At 46.1% G+C, this 24,373-nt stretch overlaps 1 protein-coding gene across 1 annotated transcript in view; it reads left to right on the top strand.

Annotated features, from left to right (window-relative positions):
• The window catches only part of ADGRD2 (adhesion G protein-coupled receptor D2), a 388,936-nt gene that overhangs the window by 89,360 nt on the left and 275,203 nt on the right, over nt 1-24,373 (top strand). Inside the window, exons 14-16 of the mRNA XM_040406278.1 lie at nt 4,683-4,809; nt 5,867-5,970; nt 15,758-15,860. Of these exons, the coding sequence (XP_040262212.1) occupies nt 4,683-4,809; nt 5,867-5,970; nt 15,758-15,860 (334 nt within the window). The remainder of the gene's footprint in view (nt 1-4,682; nt 4,810-5,866; nt 5,971-15,757; nt 15,861-24,373) is intronic.

Below are 24,373 nucleotides of genomic sequence, written 5' to 3'. Positions count from 1 at the left end.
GCAGGATTTTAGGGGGTCCGTTTCCCCTACAGACGGGTCTCAGCCCCCCAGCATGACACAAGCCTCAGATCCAAGCACATACACCTCCTGAACTCCACTGTCAGAAGGAGATAATCCTCCCCACCTGGCAGTACTGGCTGGTTTTTATGCCTAGCAAAACCCAGCCTGGAACACGGGGAGTAGTCACCCACCCAGCACTTTGACTACTCCCAGTAACAGCCGTCCCGGATCAGCTATACAGCCATACTAAGTATTAAGGTGTCAAACAGCAACTGCTGCTGACACATAAAAACGTCTCTTACTCCACCGAGGCCAGCAACCTCGGTGACACGTACCTACCATCCACAATAATTCCTTGTACCTTCTTACACTACATAATAAATACCATTTGCTGAAGTGAGACAACCACTTTAAGCATGAGACAAGCATGGAAAGAGTTAATAATCCTGGCCCAGCCCTCTCTGGAGCTTAGGGTGTGGGCTGGCCCCTTCCCCCTAGTTTGAGAATATTTTAGATGTGCATGGAGTAGGCTGTGTGATGAGGGGCTTTGAGGAGGATTTTCATCTTCAATGTTTCTGGAGACTAAGAGATCCCATTCCCCATGTGTTCTCCACTGCCATCAGAAAGAGAGAGAAGAATTGGAGAATTTCCATGGCTACAGCATAAGAGTCAGCAAGGTAACTAGTACAGAGCTTTTCAGGCTATGCTGCTGCATCGGGGAAACAAGTTAACACACCCTTTCCACTCTAGATTAGTGGATTAAAAGGCCACAACATTTTAATTAGCAAGGTGATCAGTGTCCAGCATTTCAGATGATGCTGCAGTGGAGGTATAGCGAGTTAAGACACCCTGCACACTTCAGGTACGATTTGGCCAGTCATAATATTGGAACCCCACACCATGCAAATTTTGGACATAGTGACAGATTATGATTGCTAGCCAGAGATCCCAGTACTAGAGACTGTAGCAAGAGAAAGAGTAATCTGAGTGTCATCGTTTCCAACTACTTGCATAGCTAACGCTTGCAGAGAATTTGCACTACGTTCAGATAGTTGCTGGATGTACTAACATCACGCGCTGACAATTGCATCATTTCCACCCCTTCCTTGCACCCATACAGACATTTACTATCAAGGTGACACCAAAATACGGCCGTCACAGCGCCGGATACGCTGTCACACATCATCGGTTGCTCTAATCTCAACACATGCACTGATTCTTATGATGAAACGCGTCGAGCCAAATTGTAAACGCTACATGTGGGAGTTCTAGCAAGTGGGGGCAGGTAGTTAGGTATTGGGTTTTGGCTTTCCCGGGTTGATCGCTAGCAACAGGTGAACATTAACCCTGGGAACACTAGTGTATTCCGTCAGTTCCCTTATAGCTGGATAAACCCCAGCTGAGGTTGTATATTGACCACCTACTTTTCCCATATCGTCTCTATACTACCTACCCAACTTTTTGTATATCCGCACAGACTAACAGATTTTTTGGTGACTGCAAACTAGTCACAATTTTGTTAGCAGGCAACACTGTATTTTTTGTGCAGTTCTTTTTACATACACTCTGGCCTCCTTAGTGACAGATGCTTTTCGGCCTGTAAGTGTTGGGTTATCTGTTTATATTGGTTGAGGATTTTTGATACAATTCCCCCGCTTTTAATCAATTATTAATAAAGTATATTAGTTTTAGCGCCTCCTTTCTATCCTTGATAGTAATAGTCAATTGAGACGTATACCTTTTCATATTGTTTTATCATCAGTGAATTTATTGACACCAAAACTACCATCAGCCAGGAGCCCTATCTATATGGAGTGCCCTAATGAAATATAGGGTGCTCCTCATTCTTTGCACCGACCTCAAGGATCGACAGTCTGAGGGATTACACCGTGACACATCATCAGGGCCACTACCACTCCTATCCTCTGCTCCGGCTCCTTAGTGGCGCACTGCAGAAGGATAGATGAAAGCTGAAGGAGTTTATCCAGGGAAGTAACAAGTCCCCTTACTCTGTCTCCATATATCCTGCATTTGAAACTTTATACGTAGTTATCCAACTGGGCAAACTGCTTATTTTTAATCTTCTGAAGTTTACTACCTTGGTACTTTTACTTAGATTGTTCAAGCAATCTTGTTTCTCACAGACAATTATAGAAGTTTCCACAAAGGAACAAGAGTACTCCCCACAGTGGGAGCCTATACTATTGCCCATCTTCTGCTCTTAGTTATCTTAATTGTACACTTGTTTTCACTGCTGAATATTTAAAAGGTTTGTCCAGCCAATTAAATGAAAACGACAACACTATAAAATAAGTCATACGTCACCACCCTCCGTGTCCACTCCTGTTCTAACTCTTAGTCATCCACCAGTATCTGCTTCCTGGTCTTGGTGGACATGCATGAAATGACTGCTCAGGCAATCACTGCCTGCAGCAGAGACCTGCCTCAGTCAGTGATTGGCCTTCTCTGATTAGACATTTCCCCAGCAGAAGCCATTACAAAAGAAGGTAGTATTACTCAATGGCCTTTCAAATGAATGGTTATCTACAGGGAGTGCAGAATTATTAGGCAAGTTGTATTTTTGAGGATTAATTTTATTATTGAACAACAACCATGTTCTCAATGAACCCAAAAAACTCATTAATATCAAAGCTGAATATTTTTGGAAGTAGTTTTTAGTTTGCTTTTAGTTTTAGCTATTTTAGGGGGATATCTGTGTGTGCAGGTGACTATTACTGTGCATAATTATTAGGCAACTTAACAAAAAACAAATATATACCCATTTCAATTATTTATTTTTACCAGTGAAACCAATATAACATCTCAACATTCACAAATATACATTTCTGACATTCAAAAACAAAACAGTGACCAATATAGCCACCTTTCTTTGCAAGGACACTCAAAAGCCTGCCATCCATGGATTCTGTCAGTGTTTTGATCTGTTCACCATCAACATTGCGTGCAGCAGCAACCACAGCCTCCCAGACACTGTTCAGAGAGGTGTACTGTTTTCCCTCCTTGTAAATCTCACATTTGATGATGGACCACAGGTTCTCAATGGGGTTCAGATCAGTTGAACAAGGAGGCCATGTCATTAGATTTTCTTCTTTTATACCCTTTCTTGCCAGCCACGCTGTGGAGTACTTGGACGCGTGTGATGGAGCATTGTCCTGCATGAAAATCATGTTTTTCTTGAAGGATGCAGACTTCTTCCTGTACCACTGCTTGAAGAAGGTGTCTTCCAGAAACTGGCAGTAGGACTGGGAGTTGAGCTTGACTCCATCCTCAACCCGAAAAAGGCCCCACAAGCTCATCTTTGATGATACCAGCCCAAACCAGTACTCCACCTCCACCTTGCTGGCGTCTGAGTCGGACTGGAGCTCTCTGCCCTTTACCAATCCAGCCACGGGCCCATCCATCTGGCCCATCAAGACTCACTCTCATTTCATCAGTCCATAAAACCTTAGAAAAATCAGTCTTGAGATATTTCTTGGCCCAGTCTTGACGTTTCAGCTTGTGTGTCTTGTTCAGTGGTGGTCATCTTTCAGCCTTTCTTACCTTGGCCATGTCTCTGAGTATTGCACACCTTGTGCTTTTGGGCACTCCAGTGATGTTGCAGCTCTGAAATATGGCCAAACTGGTGGCAAGTGGCATCTTGGCAGCTGCACGCTTGACTTTTCTCAGTTCATGGGCAGTTATTTTGCGCCTTGGTTTTTCCACACGCTTCTTGCGACCCTGTTGACTATTTTGAATGAAACGCTTGATTGTTCGATGATCACGCTTCAGAAGCTTTGCAAATTTAAGAGTGCTGCATCCCTCTGCAAGATATCTCCCTATTTTTGACTTTTCTGAGCCTGTCAAGTCCTTCTTTTGACCCATTTTGCCAAAAGAAAGGAATAATTATGCACACCTGATATAGGGTGTTGATGTCATTAGACCACACCCCTTCTCATTACAGAGATGCACATCACCTAATATGCTTAATTGGTAGTAGGCTTTCGAGCCTATACAGCTTGGAGTAAGACAACATGCATAAAGAGGATGATGTGGTCAAAATACTAATTTGCCTAATAATTCTGTACAGGGTGTACAGTATGTAATATATGGATGTTTAGAGTCTAACAGAGCTCCTCTTAAAGGGGTTGTCCGGGTTCAGAGCAATGCTTCTTGTGAAAATCAAACCCAGAACTGGTGTGTGTTTTTTATAGGGCAGGGCAGCTGTAACCAACACCTCCAATCTCATCTCATTGATTGGACTCCAGTTGGCTGACACCTCACTCCAATTAGCTCTTGGAGATGTCATTATTCTAGGGGTTCACATACTTTTTCCACCTGCACTGTGAATATTTACATGGTGTGTTCTTTGTGTGTTATTAGTTTAAGCAGACTGTGATTGTCTATTGTTATTCTACTGGAGGTGAAAACTTAATCAGGACTCTACTCTCTAAAGAAACAACTTTTAGCAAATGAGGTTTAGGCAGAAACCCTTCTGTCCTGTGTTGAGGGCCTGGTTTGATCTTTGCTATGCGGCCCTTACTTCTCTATGTACACCACTCTTTTTGAAGTACAAATATTGACCAAAATGTTCAAGGATGAAAGTGTCCATACTGATAGAGATTATTTGGAGGTGTTTGGCTAATGTTCCCCACCCATGTTCTCTTAATGCTTCTCTGTTTCAGGCCAGAAAATGAAGGTGGCTGGTCCACTGCTGGGTGTCATATCAAAAATACGTTCTCTGATGCAACCAGTTGTTTCTGTAATCATACCACCAACTTTGCTGTCTTGTTGCAAGTTTATGATGTTCAGGTAATGGGAATTGAAAATATCTAAGCTATCTTTGATGATCATGTTTGAATCTTTTATTATGTTCTTGCTAAGGCCTCTTTCACACTTGCGTTGTCCGGATCCGGCGTGTACTCCACTTGCCGGAATTACACGCCGGATCCGGAAAAACGCACGTGAACTGAAAGCAATTGAAGACGGATCCGTCTTCAAAATGCGTTCAGTGTTACTATGGCAGCCAGGACGCTATTAAAGTCCTGGTTGCCATAGTAGGAGCGGGGAGCGGGGGAGCGGTATACTTACAGTCCGTGCGGCTCCCGGGGCGCTCCAGAATGACGTCAGAGCGCCCCATGCGCATGGATGACGTGTCCATGTGATCATGTCATCCATGCGCCTGGGGCGCCCTGACGTCACTCTGAAGCGCCCCCGGGAGCCGCACGGACGGTAAGTATACTGCTCCCCCGCTCCCCACTACACTTTACCATGGCTGCCAGGACTTTAGCGTCCCAGCAGCCATGGTAACCATTCAGAAAAAGCTAAACGTCGGATCTGGCAATGCGCCGAAACGACGTTTAGCTTAAGGCCGGATCCGGATTAATGCCTTTTAATGGGCATTCATTCCGGATCCGGCCTTGCGGCAAGTGTTCAGGATTTTTGGCCGGAGCAAAAAGCGCAGCATGCTGCGGTATTTTCTCCGGCCAAAAAACGTTCCGGTCCGGAACTGAAGACATCCTGATGCATCCTGAACGGATTTCTCTCCATTCAGAATGCATTAGGATAAAACTGATCAGGATTCTTCCGGCATAGAGCCCCGACGACGGAACTCTATGCCGGAAGACAAGAACGCAGGTGTGAAAGAGCCCTAAGTAATCTGCTTCCAACGATTACTATCATGGGATGATGAAGTTCATGGTCTACAACTCACCTGTGCTCTCTTGTCAAGGTTTTATTTTGTTATATGTTAATACTGCTAGGTTGCTTACTAAAAGAATGTTGTCACTTCAATACTTTAGTGAATTAATGAAGGGCTGAGAGTTATATTTTTATCTAAGAACCTTTACATTTGCTTATCACTTAACAGAGAAGTGCAGAAGAGGAGTGGATTTTGAGAACACTGACATTTATTGGATGTGGAGTATCACTATGTGCGCTTGTAGTAACTTTCATTCTATTCCTTGTTGTTGGGTAAGCATCCACTTGATACTGCTACTGCTGTAATAAATAATGTCAGCTTCGTTTTTTACAAGTTTCAAGATATCATATTTGGATAATGTAACAAAAATATGTTTTATATCCTTTTGTACATACAACTGATACTTTCACAAACCAGCGGGTGTGAACCCACTGTGCCACGTGTCCTACCTCCTCTAAGGGCGTTGTCTAAGTGAACCCCTCAATCTTCACAGTACCCCTGATGGTGGGGATAGACTTTCCCGAGGGGAACACCAGGTTGCTACCTCTTGAGGAGGATAGGCACACAAGGCAGCTGGTCCAGGCGGACCAGGAGGTACCTGAGAAATGTACCAGAGGTACAGGCTTTGTCAGCAAGCTGAGTCGTAACCAGAAGAAACAGTGCAGGATCGAAGGATGAGGCAGAGGTGAAGTCAGACAGGCAATAGGTCAGGGCAGACGGCACAGGTTCAGGTCAGGCAATCTGCATCGGCAACAGGAGAGTCAATGCAAGCAGGCAGGGATCAAACAGGTAGCAGAGTCCAGGAATACAAGTACGAGTCAGGAACACCAGCGGATATCAGGAACCTTAGCAGGACTCAAGGACCTTGACACTGAGGCATCTGGGAAGGGGGATGAGCCATTATATATGTGCAGGAGGGCTAGGATTGGTTGGAGAGATCACATGATCCAACCCATAAAGCACAGGAAGTGACGCGCGCCGGCCCTTAAGGAAATGCTGCAGGAAACAAGCAGCAAGCATGCTGTGGCCAGGGCTAAAAGGAAATACTGACAGCAGATCACCGCTGAACATGGTGCCCGTGACCACAGCGGTAAGCAGGGGAACAGCGGAGCACAGCAGCCGCTGTTACAGATACATTGTTGAATATTTTGTTACAGTCGTAAGATTAACATATAAATAATTTTTGGTGTGTGTAAGGCCTCATGCACACGACCGTTGTGTGCATCCGTGGCCGTTGGGCCGTTTTCCGTTTTTTTTCGCGGACCCATTGACTTTCAATGGGTCCGTGGAAAAATCGGAAAATGTATCGTTTTGCAGCCGAGACCGTGATCCGTGTATCCTGTCCGTCAAAAAAAATGACCTGTCCTATTTTTTGGACGGACAGCGGTTCACGGACCCATTCAAGTCAATGTGTCCGTGAAAGAACACGGATGCACACAAGATTGGCATCCGTGTCCGTGATCCGTGGCCGTAGGTTACTTTCATACAGACGGATCCGTCTGCATAAAAGCTTTTTCAGAGCTGAGTTTTCACTTCCGTGAAAACTCAGATCCGACAGTATATTCTAACACAGAGGCGTTCCCATGGTGATAGGGATGCTTCAGGTTAGAATATACTAAAAGAACTGTGTATATGACTGCCCCCTGCTGCCTGCCCCCCCCTGTAGTTAACACATTGGTGGCCAGTGGACCCCCTCCCTCCCCTGTAGTTAACTCTTTGTTGTCCAGTGCGGCTGGCCCCCCTCCCTCCCCTGTAGTTAACTCGTTGGTGGCCAGTGGGCCCCCCTCCCTCCCCTATAGTTAACTCTTTGTTGTCCAGTGCGGCCGGCCCCCCCTCCCTCCCCTGTAGTTAACTCGTTGGTGGCCAGTGGGCCCCCCCTCCCTCCCCTATAGTTAACTCTTTGTTGTCCAGTGCGGCCGGCCCCCCCTCCCTCCCCTGTAGTTAACTTGTTGGTGGCCAGTGGGCCCTCCCCCCTCCCTCCCCCTCCTAATTAAAATCTCCCCCCCTATAATTGGTGGCAGCAGAGAGTACCGATCGGAGTCCCAGTTTAATCGCTGGGGCTCCGATCGGTAACCATGGCAACCAGGACGCTACTGCAGTCCCGGTTGCCATGGTTACTTAGCAATTTGTAGAAGCATTATACTTACCTGCGAGCTGCGATGTCTGCTTCCGGCCGGGAGCTCCTCCTACTGGTAAGTGACAGATCATTAAGCAATGCGCCGCACAGACCTGTCACTTACCAGTAGGAGGAGCTCCCGGCCGGAAGCAGACATCGCAGCTCGCAGGTAAGTATAATGCTTCTACAAATTGCTAAGTAACCATGGCAACCGGGACTGTAGTAGCATCCTGGTTGCCATGGTTACCGATCGGAGCCCCAGCGATTAAACTGTGACTCCGATTGGTACTCTCCGCTGCCACCAATGATAGGGGGGGAGATTTTAATTAGGAGGGGGAGGGAGGGGGGAGGGCCCACTGGCCACCAACGAGTTAACTACAGGGGAGGGAGGGGGGGCCGGCCGCACTGGACAACAAAGAGTTAACTACAGGGGGGGGAGGGGGGGCCGGCCGCACTGGACAACAAAGAGTTAACTACAGGGGAGGGAGGGGGGCTGGCCGCACTGGACAACAAAGAGTTAACTACAGGGGGGGAGGGGGGGCCGGCCGCACTGGACAACAAAGAGTTAACTACAGGGGAGGGAGGGGGGCTGGCCACACTGGACAACAAAGAGTTAACTACAGGGGGAAGGGGGGCCGGCCGCACTGGCCACCAATGAGCTAAAAACCGGGGGGAGGGGTCTGCCAGGCAGCAGGGGGCAGTCATGTACACAGTTCTTTTAGTATATTCTAACCTGAAGCGTCCCCATCACCATGGGAACGCCTCTGTGTTAGAATATACTGTCGGATTTGAGTTTTACGATGTAACTCATATCCGACAGTATATTCTAACATAGAGGCATTCCCATGGTGATGGGGACGCTTCAAGTTAAAATATACCATCGGATTGGAGAAAACTCCGATCCGATGGTATAAAAGGGACTCCTGACTTTACATTGAAAGTCAATGGGGGACGGATCCGTTTGCAATTGCACCATATTGTGTCAACGTCAAACGGATCCGTCCCCATTGACTTGCATTGTAATTCAGGACGGATCCGTTTGGCTCCGCACGGCCTGGCGGACACCAAAACGAAGGAAAATCAAGGAAGACCCACGGACGAAAAAACGGTCACGGATCACGGACCTACGGACCCCGTTTTTGCGGACCGTAAAAAAAAACGGTCGTGTGCATGAGGCCTTACTTGTAGACTGAACATGGCATTTTAAAGGGGTTGTCCCTCAAAAAAGTTCTACATTTTTCAAAACAGCACATGGACCTGAATATTTTTGTAATTGCTTGTATTAAAAATACAGTATAGCCACAGAAGTGTTCAATCAGATGTAGCTGTATAGCGCCACCTGCTGTTTGTTTGTTTCCTTATTTCTCTGTCCACCTTGATGAGATGGTTGTACGTGCTCAGTTCCATCATTCAACTGCCACAAGCTGGATCTACTGTTAGGATCTGTGACACTTACATCTAGCAGAGCAATTGGAGCAAAGAATGGGCAGGGAGGGAGCTAGAAGTACAGGGCTGGTTCTATGTTACTCTTGTTAGAGATCTTGTATTATGATGTTTGGTTTTTATTTTTTAAATGAATCAAGAGATAACCCCTTTAATATGGTTTTCTACAGAGTAAATTAATAACAAACAGGTCAGAAAGGGTTAAAAATAAACCATACTCCCCTTAACCAATCCCTTGCCAATGCCATTCTGGCATTAGTCTGATGCCTAATGGTCTCAATTTCCTGTCCTGGCCTGACACGCTAGTAGTGCCAGGAATGGCCTATTCTATCAATGACAGGTGTTAGTGGTGACCCACCTCAGCCAGGGATTGGTTGAGAGGACATTTTCATAATGTTGAGCCAAGACAGGCCCTAGAGACCAATGGAGAGAAGAACAGCATCGAACCAGTAGCAGCAGTGGATAGGTGGGATTAATTCTTGTGTGTTTATTTTTAACCCATTCTTAAGGCAAAGGTTTGACATGGAAATTAGAACAAGGCTTTACAAGTTGTAAGCACTGATGTGTAGTTTTAACCATGTCCTAAAGCATCAGTTTGGTTGTGTGTTTTGGACTTCTCCTATTACTACACTCTAACATTGTATTCTATCATATCAGTCTGGCTGTGTAGTCTGGACTGCCTACTATAACATATTTGAGGTGGTGTAGTCTGGCCTACCTCCTATAACCGTAATGTAACGGTGTAGTTTGGAGCACCTCCTATTAAATCAATCATTCTGTATATTCTGGACATCTGTTTCTACGTTCCTGACAGCCACCCATCAGAACTGTCTGACTGTATTCTGGACCATCTCCAATATAACCATTAAGTGCACGCTACAAGTAGATAGTTCACAGACCCAGACTTTACACCTTCGAGGTGGATTCACCTATTGAATAATCTGCACAGAAATTCCACAGCAGCGTACACTACAAATTAAATTGGCTGTTCAGTTTCAGAGGAAACTTGAGAACACTTGCATCATGCCTAAAAAATTAGACTATTACTTACTGTACCTAGAAAATCCTGTGCCGCCGCTCCACTTCTCCCTGTTGACCTGGCTGCAATGGTAACCTCACGTCAACAACATCTGACTACTGCAGCCAATCGGTGGCCTCAGAGATGCACTAGGGATGAGCGAACCAGGTTCTTTATGAACTTTGCAAAATTTCGGTTGGCAAACGAACCCGAACCTTTTCAGTTTCATTTTGGACGAATCCAGTAAAATGGAACCATCCAGTAAAATGTCTGTGGGAAAAAGCACAAGGGAGGAAGAAGGATGACGCTCACATGACCTTGAGATAAAGTTGGGGGGGCAGAGGGCTTGCCCTGACTGACTCACAGGATGACAGACAGCCTGGATGAGCAAATCAGTGCTGCAGCAGGCAGGGATGTGCCCTATGAATGAGGGTGGATGGGCCTGGCCGTGTCTGGCAGAAATACATTCTTGGGGACAGTCAAAAGTCACAATCAAGCTTCTGTTTTACTGCCAGAGACATTAAAAAGGAAAGGCTAGAATTAAAAAGAAAAATAACTGTGTAGAATAATGACAGGCAGGGAAAGCTGTCAGCCAGGGAGTGAGGAGCTGAGGCTGGGTGTGCCTGGCAGTATGTTCTAGCTGCAATTACAGGCCTATAGCACAGCAGCAGATGCAGAACATCAAATGCACTTGCAAGGACATTTCTTTTTCCCCCATTTTAACAGAAATAAAAAAAAATTTTGGGGGGGGGGGAGAGAGGGGGCAGGGGTGGAATAAGTACAAAACTGCAGAACACATGTTTTATCATCCAGACGATAGATGTAGCACTTGAAATCTCAGTGAAAATACCTTAAATACTAGTCCAAACTCCATGTCAGGGCATTTCCACATAGTTTATTATTTTTTTAAGTTTTGAAAACCAGCATATACTTGTCTTAGGGAACTTTCACACTAGCGGTAAGGAACTCCGGCAGGTGAACAGCCTGTCGGATCCGTGCTGCCGCTAGTGCACGCGTGCCCCTGGACTACCGCTCCGGCCCCATTGAATATAATGGGGGCGGGGCGGAGTTCCAGCAGCAGCACCGCAAACATACAGAGAGGCGGCCGGAATAAAACTACGACATGTCGTACTTTTATTTCGGCTGCCTCTCTGCATGTTTGCCGTGCTGCCGCCGGAACTCCTGCCTCCATTATAGTCAATGGGACCGGAGCGGTAGTCCGGGAGCACGCGTGCACTAGCGGCAGCACGGATCCGACAGGCTGCTCATCCGCCGAAACAGCCTGCCAGAGTTCTTTGCCGCTAGTGTGAAACTAGCCTTACAATACTCAGGGTGGTGGACAAAAATATCTGTGAGTGATAATGTGAAATATTAGGAATAAAGCCATGTTATTTCATCTTCACACAGGTTGAATGAAAATTTTTGGGGTTGAAGTTTTTAAAACCAGCATATACATGTCTTACAATATGCAGGGTAGTGGACAAAAATATCTGTTAGTGATAACGTGACATACTAGGTAGTGCTGATCGAGCACCAAAGTGCTCGTGTGTTCGGGTGCTCGCGGTCGAACACCTTCGGGATGCTCGGGTGCTCTACTGAGCACTCGAGCACAATGGAAGTCAATGGGAGAACCCGAGCATTAAACCAGGCACCCCCTGCTCTGAAGTGGAGAGGGTGTCTGGTTCATAGGAAAAGGTCAGAAATTGATTGAAACACCACCGAAATTGTTCGGGAACAGCATGGGGAGAATGTCTGGATGCATTTTGGACTCCCAGGTCGCTGCTGGGAACGATGTTGTCCGAGTAGTAAGCCACTTTTACAGACTGACAATAATACGCACAAAACTGAAGATAAAATCGATTTTGGAGGAAAAATTCTTAAGAAACATTCTTTCCTGTATATTTACTTTTATATAAAGTACAAGTGCTGCCAAAAATTACAAGGAAGAGGCACTCCGATACAACCTGTATATCACATAATGGAGGGCCTCTGTACCACATTGTAGTACAATTGTTCAGGTAGTTTGACTCCTACACTCATAAAGCCTATGCACTAAGTGAGAGGGCTTCCAATACCGCCACTCCAATAAACCCTTTATTACACATAAAGGAGGGCATCATACACCCTTGAAAAATGATGATTGATGGCCTGCTGGTGACCCTCAAAAACATTAGGAGCAAGGGCCTGCTGGTGACCCTCTAAAACTTTACTGGCGAGGGCCTGCTGCTGAGCTGACCATCTAAAACATTAGGGGTGAGGGTCTGCTGCAGAGCTGACTCTCTAAAACATTAGGGGCGAGTGCCTGCTGCTGATCTGAGCATCGAAAAAATTATGGGCGAGTGCCTGCTGCTTAGCTAACCATTGAAATTTTTTAAGGGGTGAGGGCCTGCTGTGAGCTGACCCTGTAAAACATTATGGTTAAGGGACTGCTGGTGAGCTGACCCTCAAAAACATTATATGCAAGGGCCTGCTGGTGAGCTGACCCTGTAAAACATTATGGTTGAGGGCCTGCTGGTGAGCTGACCCTCTAAAAGATTGTAGGTGAGGGCCTACTGGTGATCTGACCCTCTAAAACATTATATGCGAGGGCCTGCAGGTGAGATGACCCTCTAAAAGATTGTAGGTGAGGGCCTGCTGGTGAGCTGACCCTCTAAAACATTATATGCGAGGGCCTGCAGGTGAGCTGACCCTCTAAAAGATTGTAGAGCGCCAGTTTGTGTCACGTGTCCAGCTTGGACACCCAGTAGTTGTAAGGCACAGAAGTATCATTGAGGATGCTGACACGGTCTGCTACGTACTCCTTCACCGTCTTCCAAATATTTTCCCTACTTGTGACACTAGGCCACACATCAGGGTGAGGGTGCTGTCGGGGTGTTATGAAACTGTTCCAGGCTTTGGAGAGTGTTGCCCTGCCTCTGTTGGAACTGCTGTGTGTTACCCTTGTCTCCCTTTCTTGGTTGCCCAAGGAACTACGTACTCTGTCGCCAGCGTTGTCAGCTGGACATTTTTGGAACAATTTTTCGACAAGGACCTTCTGGTATTGCACCATTAGGCTAGTCCTTTAATAATGTACTTAGTTGGTTCAACAGAGAGTGGTCTGTTATCTGCCTGTGTCCTGTTTGCAAGTCATCCCGGAGGTCTGCCTAGGTCCTCCGGAACGTGACACTACTCCTCCTCTGCTCCATTGTCGGCCATCGATAACGGAATGCGTGGCCAGAAAACAACTTTACAAACCCAACAATCTGCTGGTGCACAAGCTTAATTCACCCCTGACCAAGTTGCTGGCAGTGCAGTCGCTGCTGTACCATTTAGTAAAGTCTGCTGTCTTTAGAGAGTGTGCTAAGCCTCTCTGAAAGATATCAAGCTGCTATTATTTCTCCAAAAAATCCATCCCTGCTTTGTATTCTCATGTGGCAAAGAACATGGGCCTCCCCTGATTCACGCCACGGTGGACACCTGGAGCAGCTTTTTTGGGCAGGGATAGTAGTTGTCTTTCATGGTCCACTAGGTCAATGTTTTTAGTGACAGCAGCAAAGTAGCACCCTCTTAATGAGGCCAGGTTCTTTTGACCCCCCCCCCCCCCCCACAATTATGTCAGCCTTGTTCCCACACCAGGCATTTATCTGACTCCTCCACCTCTTCCTCCATGGATACTGTGCCATTCACAACAGCAGCAGGGAACAGCCTCCTTCCTACCAGATGTGTCAAGTCAAGCGTTGCCACACAGTGTTGGAACTGATTGGAACTGGGGTGAGAGTAGCCCCACAGACAAGCAGTTGCTAAAGTACAGGTACATTAAGGAGCAAACATATGGCTGGCTGTCAACCTGTTTAATCCAACTGGGCATGGTGGTCAGGGTCAATGGGCTCAACATCAAGGCCACCGTGAACATGGGGGAAATAGCACATGCTCCCTGCATGGAACACGTTATCAACCTAGTCGTGCAATGTTTTTTTAAAAAAGTACACTGGCTTGCACAAGGTGCTGGCAATATCCATGAGACTGTCCTAACAATTCAGCCATTCTTACGTGGAGAAGAATACTGTCCTATACCTGCAGCGACGGATCGGCCTGCCTCACCACTTAATCTGCTGTGCTCCAACTTGCTGGAATTCAACTTTGCACATGCTCGACTGTGTGTACGAGCAGCGGAAATCCGTGAATGACTTTTTAATGCACCAGACTACTATTACTACTACTACCCATAGACAGCCAACCTACTGCCTATGCTGCTAATGCTGCCGCTAATATTGCAGCCACATGCCACTATATATGTACCCTTTACACATCCACACTGCACTGCTGCTGCTCCCAATTAAAAGGTAAAATTTTTATAGTTCACAATGAGCCACTTTTTCTTCTGACAATCAACACTTGTGCATGTTGTTTGGGCAGACATTCTGACCATGTCAAGGCATAATTTTTGGATGTTTGGTCCTCCAACAAGCCACTTATATATATTTTTTTTTTACCACATAACACAGTGTATGTTTAAACATGATCTGCCCCTGATAAGGGACAATTTTTAAAAGATTTAAAATATGAAAAAGCATAACACATGTGCCGGTGCAGTGTGGTTTTAAACATTCTGTTAACACCCTCAAATGTGTGTTTACCCTTAGCTATGTATGTCAGCGTCACTCAGATATGCACTATTGCACTGTTTCTGGCAACTAGAGACAAAATCCATTCCGGTCCGAACTAAACTTTATGAAAAATTCAGTGAACAAGAACTGAACTGAATCTTGACCAGTTTGCTCATCTCTAAGATGCACTTCTTCAGGTCAGTGACTGGCTGCAGTGGTCATTAGTGATGAGCAGCATGGGCAATATTCGTTTTCGCGATATTTCGTGAATTTCTGGCCTACAATTAGCAAATTCTAGAATTCGTGATTTTCAGTCATTATTTTCTTGATTGCGAAAATCGGCAATGTAATATGCGCGTATTGCGCGCGCAATAGAGACGTGGCTCACTTTTGCTACATTTTTCAAGCTGCTAGAAGTTTCCTGAGACTGGAGAAAATGCACAGTACAGTAATTCCTATCACACTACCTAACACCCTGCACTGGAATCTATCAGCTACACTATATCACTATCTAACCTAGACTGACTATCTCCCACTAACTATCTGTATTATATATATGAGATAACTAACTATCTAATGTAATTGCATAAGGATTTTCGCTGCAGTTCTCATTATCTGCAATGCATTTGTAAAATCTGAAATTTAAATTCCGCACTAAAACATATATATAGATTTCATTTAATTTTGGTATATTTTTTTGGGTCTGGACTTACAGCTTAATGATAGATTTGCAGTTTATAAATTAATAAAGATAATCTTCATCAACCTTTATATATACTTCCTTATGGCCTTAGCTGAACTGCGTACCAATTTCTTTTTTAGTCTATTTTCTGTATTGCACGCCCTGCAGTGTTTTCTTTCTATGATCTTATTTACTGAATTCCCTTCATTTTCAGAGTCCCTAAATCAGAAAGAACAACTGTTCACAAGAATCTGATATTTGCCCTGGCTGCTGCAGAAACTTTGCTTATGTTCAGCGAGATGGCCAAGAGTAATAAGGTCAGTATTGTAATATGGGTATTATAAAATTTTGTCAAAAACACTCCCTATAGTTCTGTACTAGGGGTGACTGTTGTGAATACTCCCAAGGAAACCTTGTAGTATATTTTACTAGAGAAAAAAATAATTTTTGCCTACTGATGAGCTACTTCTTCTCTTACACCCGTCAAAGCTAAAATCAATCTTGAGAGACAAGACTGATTATCAGCTTACTGTGGTATCGGGTCTATAGAGTTTGTGGAGAGGGGAAATGAAGGGGGGTATATTACAGGGAGCTATGGGGGAAGGGTTTTCTCTTCCGTGGTTATCTCCACCAACTAGCCCAGGAAAAGCTGACAATTAGAGCTTGCAGAGGGGAAAACTGGTAAAGTGCAAATTCAAGTCATAGTATATTCAAATATGGCATTTCTCTTTGTGCTTTTTGGCTTAGGCCTCATGCACACGACCGTTGTTGTGTTCCGTGTCCGTTGTTCTGTTTTCCGTGATTTTCTGCGGACCTATTGACTTTCAATGGGTCAGTTGAAAACTCGGATAATGCACCGTTTATCATCCGCGTCCGTTATCCGTGTTTCCAGTCTGTCAAAAAAATATGACCTGTCCTATTTTTTTCACGGACAACGGTTCGCGGACCCATTCAAGTCAATGGGTCCGTGAAAAAACACGGAGGCACACAAGATTGTCATCCGCGTCCGCGGATACTTCAAGGACTTTTTTTTACCCACGCTGATTGCCACCAAAATTGTGCCAATACACAGTTGGCAGCTTTGCACAATGCCAAGTCACTGTGGATGAAGAGTTGTCAAAAGAATGTCCTCACATTTTGAAATAGGTGTGGCAACAACAAGATGCAAATAAATGGCATTTTTTATAATATTAGAAAAACTGGTAGCACTTAGAGGTTTTTATGATACCCAAATAGATATTGTGTGTCTAGTCTTCTGACAGCAGATGTCAAGTTAAAATAGCATTGGCCATACTGAATATGAGTATAACAGATTCTTTGTTCCCATGGGACATATAAAGTTTTGCAGCAGCTTATTCCTATCTCCCCATTGTAATGCCTGCCTATGTATAGTGAGGAACAGAAGTATTTGAACACCCTGCAAATTTGCAAGTTCTCCCACTTAGAAATCATGATGGGGTCTGAAATTCACATTGTAGGTGCATTCCCACTCTAAAAGACAGAATAAATAAAAAAAATTCAGGAAGTCACATTGTATCATTTTTACACAATTTATTTGTCTTGCACTGCTGAACATACCGTAAGTATTTGAACACCTGAGAAAGACACAATTCTGGCTCTCAAAGACCTGTTACTGTGCCTTTAAAAAGTCCACCTCTACTCCACTCATTAATCTAACTTAGTAGCACCTGTCTGAGTTCTTTAAAGACACCTGTCCACCCCACAGTCAGTCAGATGCCAACTACTACCATGGGCAAGACCAAAGAGCTGTCAAAAGACACCAGAGACAGAATTGTGGACCTCCACAAGGCTGGAAAGGGATACGGGGCAATTGCCAAGTAGCTTGCTGAAAATAGATCAACTATTGGAGCAATTGTTAGAAAATGGAAGAGGCTAAAGGCGACTGTCAATCTCCCTCGGACTGGGGCTCCATGCAAGATCTCACATTGTGGGGTATCACTGATGATAATAAAGTTGATGAATCAGCCCAGAACTACGTACAAGGGAGGAGCTGGTCAATGACAAGAAGAGAGCTGGGACCACAGTTTCAAAGGTTACTATTGGTAGAACACTACGCCGTCATGGTTTCAAATCATGCATTGCACGGAAGCTTCCCCTGCTCAAGTCATCACATGTCCAGGCCCGTCTGAAGTTTTCCAATGATCATCTGGATGATACAGAGGAGGAATGTTAGAAAGTCATGTGGTCAGATGAGACCAAAGAAGAACTTTTTGGTCTAAAATTCACTCATCGTGTTTGGAAGAAAAAGAAGGATGAGTTGCATCCCAAGAACACCATCCCTACTGTGAAGCATGGGGTGGTAACATCATGTATTGGGGTGCTTTTCTGCGAAGGGGACAGGACGACTGCACTGTATTAATGAGAGGATGAATAGGGCCATTTATTGTGAGATTTTGAGCAACAACCTCCTTCCCTCAGTCAGAGCATTGAAGATGGGTCGTGGCTTGGTCTACCAACATGACAAAGACCCGAAGCACACAGCCAGGTAAGAAGCATATCAAGGTTCTGGAGTGACCTAGCCAGTCTCCAGACCTAAATCCAATAGAGCATCTTTGGAGGGAGCTGAAATTCTGTGTTGCTCAGCGACAGCCCCAAAACCTGACAGATCTAGAGGAGATCTGTGTGGAGGAGTGGGACAAAATCCCTATTGCTGTGTGTGCTAACCAGGTCAAGAACTACAGGAAACGTTTGACCTCTGTAATTGCAAACAAAGGCTTCTGTACCAAATATTGTGATTTCCTAATTTATTTATTTTAAATTCTGTCTCTTGCAAAATCGCAGGGTGTTCAAATATTTATGTTCCTCACTGTATATAGCTACTTTTATACAGTAGTACAAAATGATTACCTAATAATAATTTTTTTTAGATGCTGTATTATCTTCTTACTGTCCATGGATACCCCTTTTTTCTATGTGCTTTCTCTGCGGTTTCGTGGCATTCTCCAATAATTGTTTGTGTGTGGCACTCACTTCTCCTTCCACTGCTATAAGGAAGCTTCACAATGTCTGGATTCGGCAGAGGGATGTCTACTGGCTATCCACATTGTTAGACCCACTCTACTGGTCAAAAATAGGGACAAATGGGGAGTCGGTTGGTCACTGCCTATGAATACCATTGCCTGTCCTAAAGAAGTGAGAACCTCTGCGCTCACGCTCCACTGCCATGACTGGTGAGGGGGGCAGGAGCAGCACCAGTGGCATAAACAGTGAAAAGAGGCTCCCAATTACAGAGCAGGAAGGATGCAGCAGTAACAGTAACAATTGTGGCCCCATGATAGAGTGGAGAGGGTGTCAGCAGCAGTGGCAGTAAAAGTCACAGTAGTGGCACCATGACAGTGGGGAGGGTGACAGTAGCAGTGACACTAGTGGCCCCATGATAGAGGGGAGAGGGTGTCAGCAGCAGTGGCAGTAAAAATGACAGTAGTGGCCACATGACAGAGTAGGGGAAAAACAGCAGCAGTGACATACAGCACAAGCTGTTGGCAGATCATAGTACTAGCAGAACCCAACAACAGCAGTGTGATAGCGGGGGCCAGTAGTATGCATATCTTTGTAAAAATGTAACATGTACATATCAGTAGGCCAAGAAGCCCCATTGTAAGGAATGACATTAGAGGCATCAGGCAGCATCAGAATGGTGGTGTCACGGATGGTGTTGCAGAAAGCTGGAACTTATAAATAAACATCCGACTGGCTTGATCCCAAACTAAGGAGCATATGGGTGAGCCCTATAAAACCCCTAGAGCTCTCCCTGACTGCTATGCCCATGCAAAGATCTTTATGGTAGACGATTGCATGTCCACGTACCTTATACTATCTGACACCTGAAAACCGTATAATAGTGATGGGACACAACCACCGGCTCCCTGCACTTAATACGGACGGAGTCAGGGTCACCTACAATCAAGCCAGCAAGTAAACACAAATAAAGGAAACAGACTTATCTGAGGAATCAGGACAAGGAGCATCCAGAAGTGAACAACTCATCCAGGAAGAAGTATAAACCGCAAAGTGAGGCAGTATGGGAGGGAATATAAAGGGAGACAATCAGTGAAAATAGATGACAGCTGGGAGAAGGAAAGGAGATGACAAAGTGAAACCAAAACAAAGAACTTCATGCAAGAGGTAGCGAAGAACGTCTAACAGACCTTCTCACAGAGCTGGCAGTGACAGGTGGCAGCAGCATGTGGCCAGAAGTAATAGCCATAGACTTTACAGGGAAATTTCCTGGTGGGCCCATACCCATCAGGCCACCTGAGCCCTCCTCACGGCCGACCAATGGACATTTTTTGGGATGTATTTTGTGCTGTTGGTGGCAGTATTATGTAAAGGACTGTGGTATTTGGGTCTGTTGGGGTGGTATATTGTGCCACAATATGGTATTGCTGGCCCACCTACTTGTGTTGGCCCTGCCTTCTATCAATTTGGACCCGACTACAAAACAGGTCCACTTTTAGTATTTTTTCCAGGGCCACTTTAAGTTACCAGTCCGCCTCGGGTAATAGACCATTTTACACAATATTCCAGTGTGTCAGCACACTACAGGCACCGGTGTCTGGAAATCCTGGTTGATCCATGCCTAATTCATCATTATGAAGGTTAGTCTCTCAACATTTTGGGAGGAAAGGCGGGTTCTATTAGGGGTAACTATGCCTCCTGCCGCACTAAATACCTGATCTGATGCCGCACTAATGGTCAGGCAGGAAAACGTGCCCGTGGCAAATTCGGCCAGTTGTGGCCACCCTTCATGTTTGCATGCCCAGTAGTCCAGGGAATCTTGGATCTTGGGTGACAGGTGACAATGGTGCCATCACATGATGGTTGAGGCTCTGCCGAATGTCCTGCTGCTGCTGGGTGGTTTCTTCAGAAGGCGCGTGAAGAAAACTGGTCACCAGAGCCTCCAGACTTAAGTTGCTGCTTATGGAGCTGGTGCTGCTCCTGCCCCCCCAGTCATGGCAGTGGTGCGTGAGAACAAGGGGTTCCCCGAGTCAGGCCTTTATGAGGATAAGCGATGGTGCTCTTAGGCAGCGACCAACCAACTACACGGCATGTCTCTATAGTAGTCCATTTTTCCATCCCTCTCAGAAGGTCTAAAAAATGCCCCCATTTTTGACCGGTAGAGAGTGTCTAATAATGTGGATAGCCAATAGTGATCCCGCCAAATCCTGACAATGCAGCTGTCACTCCACAAACATGACAGCATGCATCTGGCCGTTTGTGCAAAGGATTCGGAGAGGGCCTCCCTGCCTCCATCTCCACTGCATACTGCCACGGTCTGTCAGGGTCATCTGCATCATCTTTGTCATCGCCCTCCAGCTCCTTATGCTTCTCCTGCTCCTCTCATGTTGCTTGGGCAGATAAAGCACCAAGTTGTGTATAAAATTCCTGGGTGTTTATGTCCTCGTCCTCCTTCTCCTCCTCTGCCAGTTCATCCTCCTCAGGGTTCAGGTAGCCATGAGATGTAGGCACCACATCTTCTGTGCCCTCACCAATCAGATTTCTCAGCATCCCCTCCATTCATCCCATAGTTCTGCCGACTCACAAATAAAGTGGCCTCCTCAAAGGGCCTGAGCAATGGCATGTGTCACACATGAGCCATCACTGGCTAACGTGGAAGTTAAACCGGGGGGGGGGGGGGGGGTTTACCTGTCCGTCTGCAGCATTAAGAAATCATTGACCGCCTTCCTCTGCTCTTACAGGTAGTCTAGCATATGGAGCGTTGAGTTCCAGGTGGAAATGTCGCATGTGGCGCGAAGTTGGGGCTTTTTGCCTTTGCAGCTCAAGGAGGGAGTGCTTAGCACAGTAAGAGTAGCTAAATTGCATGCAAAGTTTCCTGGACATTTTTAACAACTCTTGCAGTTCAGTGGAAGACTTGAGGAACCGGGTGACAACGAGATTGAAGAAATGCACCATGCAGGGTGCATGGGTCTGCCTTCCCTCAAGCAGCGCAGACAAAATGTTCTCCCCATTATCAGTAACCATAGTTCCTATCTCCAGTTGGCGAGGAGGCAGCCAGTGTTCGATTTCTTTATTGCTGACACTGAGCAGTTCCTCCCCAGTGTGGCTCCGTTCAGCCAGGCTGACGAGGTGCAGAACTTTATGACAACGCCTAGCTTTGCAAAGGTGATTTGCTGGAAGACCACTGTGAAATGTGCCTAGAGAAGAGGGTTGTGATGATGTGGCTGGAGGTACATTAGGTGGTCACTGGATAATTTTTTTTACTGTAGGCCAGTACAGGCCCCAAAAATTAGGCATTCCACCTGACAGAAAAGAACTTGTGATGATGTGGCTGGAGGTACAGTAGGCGGTCACTTGATAAAAATTTTACTGTAGGCCAGTACAGGCCCCAAAAATTAGCATTCGCCTGACAGAAAAGAACTTGTGATTATGTGACTGGAGGTACATTAGGTGGTCACTGGATAAAAATTTTACTGTAGGCCATGGGAGTACAGGCCCCAAAAATTAGGCATTCACCTGACAGAAAAGAACTTGTGATGATGTGGCTGGAGGTACATTAGGCGGTCCCTGGGTAAAAATTTTACTATAGGCCACTGGAGTACAGGTCCCAAAAATTAGGCATTCACCTGAAAGAAAAGAACTTGTGATTATCTATGTTTCTATTATGTGGCTGGAGGTACATTAGGCGGTCACTGGATAAAAAATTTACTGTAGGCCACTGGAGTACAAGTCCCAAAAATTAGGCGTTCACTTGACAGAAGAAAAAACTTGTAATTATGTGGCTGGAGGTACACTGGGCGGTCACTGGATTAAAACTTTACTGTAGGCCACTGGAGTACAGGCCCCAAAAATTTGGCATTCACCTGAAAGTAAAGGCCTTTTATGCTGCTGTATTTACATAAGACAAGGACCATTCTTTGTTCTGGGTGGTGGCGGATATGTGTGGGCTGGCATGAGGAAATTGAATTACACGTGGTCATCACAGGTGTTGAATTCCTCCGAGATCCATGCCTCATTCATTTTTAAAAATGTGAGGTAGTCCACACTGTCGTGAGCTAGGCAAGGGGTATCTCGCTTCTCAGAGCGTCCACATCGGCCGGCTTCCAGGCACAACAGCCGCAGCACAGCATGGCAACGTCTCGACTGGGATGTCGAATAGGTTCTGGGGAGCTTGGGGGGCGCAGCGGAGGAGGCGGTAGCAGTGGTAAAGGAGGAGTCAGCTGAGGAAGAGAAGGAGAAGGATAAGAAGAGGCAGGCCTGTATGCAATCCTTGGCGGTAACACCAAATCCACACGGGAGCCATGGGTTACAAGCTTGACGGCCATCAGAAGGTTCACCCAGTGGGCAGTAAAAGTTATGTACTTTCCCTGCCCGCGTTTGCTAGACCACGTGTCTGTGGTCAGATGTTTCTTGGCACCGACACTGTGTGCAAGATATATATTGACTCGCCGCTGAACGTGGCCATATAGCTCTGGGATGCCCTTCTGGGAGAAATATTTCCTTCCGGGGACCTTCCATTGCGTTGTGCCAATGGCGACAGATTTTCTAAAAGCCTCCGAGTCCACCAGTTTATATGGTAGTAGTTGGCGGGCTAACAGTTCCGACAAGCCAGCGGTCAGCGGTTGGGCAAGAGGGTATTCCAGCGTCATCAACTTTTTACGCTCGAACATTTGGGGTACAGAGGCCTGCCTTTTTCCAGATGAGCACAACGATGGCACGGTGGAAGGTGGAGTGGAGGACAAATGGGAGGAGAGAGGAGAAGGAGAAGAGGCAGGACGTTGAGCGCCGGGAGTGTGGCTTTGTAGGTTCTGACGGTGTTGCTCCAACTGGGCTCGGTGATGGGAGGCCAGGTGCCTTCTTAAGGCAGTCGTCCCTAGGTGAGTGTTGGGCTTACTTATGCGTTGACAGCACAGGCTGCAGATGGCAACAGTATTGTCAGCAGCTGACACGTTATAAAAAAAAGCCCACACTGACTGCGGAGCCATGTGCCGGCGTCCTGGGAGCACCAGAAGTGACTGTGCATGTGCATTTGCAGTCTGCTTTTTGCCTACTGTGCCCTGCCAGCTCTGCCTGCTACTCCTCCTTCTCCGCTGCTCCGTCTCTCTCTCTGAACTACCCTCCTATTTCTCTCTTGTGGGCACCCACGTGACGTCTATCGACACGTCATCATCGTCACCTTCACCACCACTGACATTTGAGATTTCGGAGTAGGCAGCAACAGCAGGAACTTCCCTCCTTGGGCTGATCTGGGTACTGTCGTCAGACCGCTGGGTGGCGGCCGTTGCTACCTCCTCTTCCTCATCCGATCTCAAGAATGGCTGCGCATTGGTAATGTTTGGGGAATGGATTGGCTATGGTGGTAGTGGTGGTGGTGGTGTATTTGTGGGTGCACACAGCAGAGAGTGAGGAAGGTGCGGATACAGGGGATGAGGAGGGTGCAGAAGCGGAAGGCTGAGTGAGCCACTCAACCAACTCTGGCGCGCCCTTTGAAGTAATTGCACGCGCGTTCTCCAACTTCCCACTTAGGCTCCGGCCTGGTGCACCTGCCGATCCCCTACCACCCCTGTGGAATGGACGGCCTCTTCCACTGCCTGTCATTTTCAAAATGACCCTGTGCCTAAGTCCCTAGAGAAGAACAGTATTTGTCGAAGCAGGTATATCGCAGGCCTCAATCAATATTTGGTGGAAGCAGGTATATCAAACCCCTTAATCAGTATTTTGTGGGAGCAGGTATATCACAGGCCTCAATCAATATTTGGTGGAAACGGGTATATCAAACCCCTTAATCAGTATTTTGTGAAAGCAGGTATATCGCACCCCTCAATCAATATTTGGTTGAAACAGGTATATC

Source organism: Bufo bufo, chromosome 8, assembly GCF_905171765.1.
Source record: "Bufo bufo chromosome 8, aBufBuf1.1, whole genome shotgun sequence".
NCBI classification, from domain to species: domain Eukaryota; kingdom Metazoa; phylum Chordata; class Amphibia; order Anura; family Bufonidae; genus Bufo; species Bufo bufo.
The sequence above is the reverse complement of the archived record's forward strand: the minus strand, read 5'-3'. Positions and strand labels throughout refer to the sequence as shown.